Below are 2,249 nucleotides of genomic sequence, written 5' to 3'. Positions count from 1 at the left end.
ATAATGCAAAACAACATTGTAAGTTAAAATCATCTAGTTGAGCAGCAAAAGAATGATCATTGAGAGAGAGAACTCACATTTTGCCAATTCTTCTTCAACAATGACACCAGGAAGTTGACACTGAGTTGCACATTCTGAAAAATCTGCTTTTCCTCCATTCCAAGGTTTCCAACAGCAACACCCATGCAAAGAACTTTCTTGAGCTGAAACTTAACCATTGCTTTGGTTTCATTAACTTTAGACTCCAAGGATTCCTGATGGGTCACCAATGTAGGAAACTTTCCTGCAAGACAAATGATACATTTAGAGCAAGAACAAACAGTTGCAGATGAACATTCAGACAAAGATTAGAAAAGCAATTTCCTCGTGTGCATTATATCACGAATATGTTATAAAACATGCCTGAAAATGGTATTCTGACTCTAAATGTTTAATAGGAATATGTAAAAATCATAAGTTAATCAGATTTCTTAATTAAAAAAACAAAATCATAGTCTGTCAAAAATAGGAACCAATCATAGCCAAAACTCATAAAGTTACTTACTACTCCTATTCGTCACAATAATTTGAGGATTTTTCAAACTAATATAAACTAAAAATAAGGTTAGCTAACTAACCACTTGTACTTTGATTTATGTAGGTTATACACCAAACCAAATGCATCATCCAACCGCCCAATCCAATTAGACTTATTCATCTGATCACAACCAAAACTTCACCTACCAATCCGGCCAAGTCCACCCCACCCATACCGAAGCCACTTCTATTACGCGGGGAAAAGCATGACTTAATTTTGGAACATTCAGAAAAGAGGTCTCTTATCATTTACACATTCAAATATTAGAATCAAAAATATTAACCTCGTTTTACTGCAAATCAATAATTTGAACCAAGTTATATTCATTTCAGTAACCTCCATAGTTCGTTTCTCATCTAGAAAAGTATCAACGGTAGAGCAAACTTCTATCGTGATTTATTGTCAACAAAGTAGAGCTTAACTTGATAAGACAGAAATTAATCCCATAGAAACACACTATCAATCCATAAGTACTATGAGAATATCATGCTAAATGGTAATCATATGATACTCACGAACAAAAAAAATGTTGTGACGCAACCTACTGATTAAAAACCTACCTGATGTCTTTTATGAAATCCAAAGGAACTAATAGAGTAACCTTAATTCTTAACAGTTTTCTCCAATTAAAGATAATTTCTATTAACTTATGTTTATTTTTAACCTGTGCATGTCTTTGGCAACTAAAACTGAATTTAGAAGGATAAAAGGACTTTTTGAAAGATTCACATTCACTGAAATGAAGAGTTCAATTAAATTTTGCATGACTTTTAACATGTTTCATCACATATACAAGAAATGCTGCTGAACAACTCGTAAAGCTAATACTATGCAAATCTAAAAAAACTACCAAATAATATTTATGAGGTGATAATGTGCCATAATAGAAACAAATTTCTAAAAACAACAGAAGTAGACAATGCCTTTGGAAGAAAAGAAATCATCCCAGGATAAAAGGTAAAGGCTCCTTGCCTGCCTTGTTAAGACCAGGTCCAAGAAGACGAGGAATCTGCTTAATGACAGCTTCTGATGCAAGAAAAGCATGATATTTCTTTGCGAGCTTCTTGACAAGCTTCTTGTTCTTGTTCATTTTCTTCAAAGATTCAACATCCATCCACTCTAGCCCTATCCTCTGTGCCTGTAGTGACAATATCATACATTACCTCAATATCCCCAACATCTTGTCATTTATAAAGTATATTCATTGATACAATATTTTCAATTATTATCTACCTCTTATGATGGGGATTACATGTCCAATATAGAACATTGTCAAAATTATATAAATATGCATTACATAATGTTGAATAACAAGAAACGGATCATATGATTTATAAAGCATATTCATTGATACAAAATTTTCAATTATTATCTACCTCTTATGATGGGGATTACATGTCCAATATAGAACATTGTCAAAATTATATAAATATGCATTATATATAAATATGCATTACATAATGTTGAATAACAAGAAACGGATCATATGTAAGGTAACTAGATGTTATATACAACATTCCATTCCATCCGGATCTATCCATCCATCCATCCATTCCATTCCATTCCATTCCATTCATTCATATGTAAGGTAACTAGATGTTATATACAACATTCCATTCCATCCGGATCTATCCATCCATCCATCCATTCCATTCCATTCCATTCCATTCAT

The 2,249-nt window shown here is 32.6% G+C and overlaps 1 protein-coding gene across 1 annotated transcript in view; it reads right to left on the bottom strand.

The window, feature by feature from the left end:
• LOC109848792 (60S ribosomal protein L10a) overlaps positions 1 to 2,249 on the bottom strand; it is a 15,825-nt gene that overhangs the window by 1,733 nt on the left and 11,843 nt on the right. Inside the window, exons 4-5 of the mRNA XM_020418464.1 lie at positions 1,550 to 1,715; positions 78 to 283 (exon numbers count right to left, since the gene is read on the bottom strand). Coding sequence (XP_020274053.1) covers positions 78 to 283; positions 1,550 to 1,715 — 372 coding nt within the window. The remainder of the gene's footprint in view (positions 1 to 77; positions 284 to 1,549; positions 1,716 to 2,249) is intronic.

Source organism: Asparagus officinalis, chromosome 7, assembly GCF_001876935.1.
Source record: "Asparagus officinalis chromosome 7, Aspof.V1, whole genome shotgun sequence".
In the NCBI taxonomy this organism is placed as follows: domain Eukaryota; kingdom Viridiplantae; phylum Streptophyta; class Magnoliopsida; order Asparagales; family Asparagaceae; genus Asparagus; species Asparagus officinalis.
The sequence above is the reverse complement of the archived record's forward strand: the minus strand, read 5'-3'. Positions and strand labels throughout refer to the sequence as shown.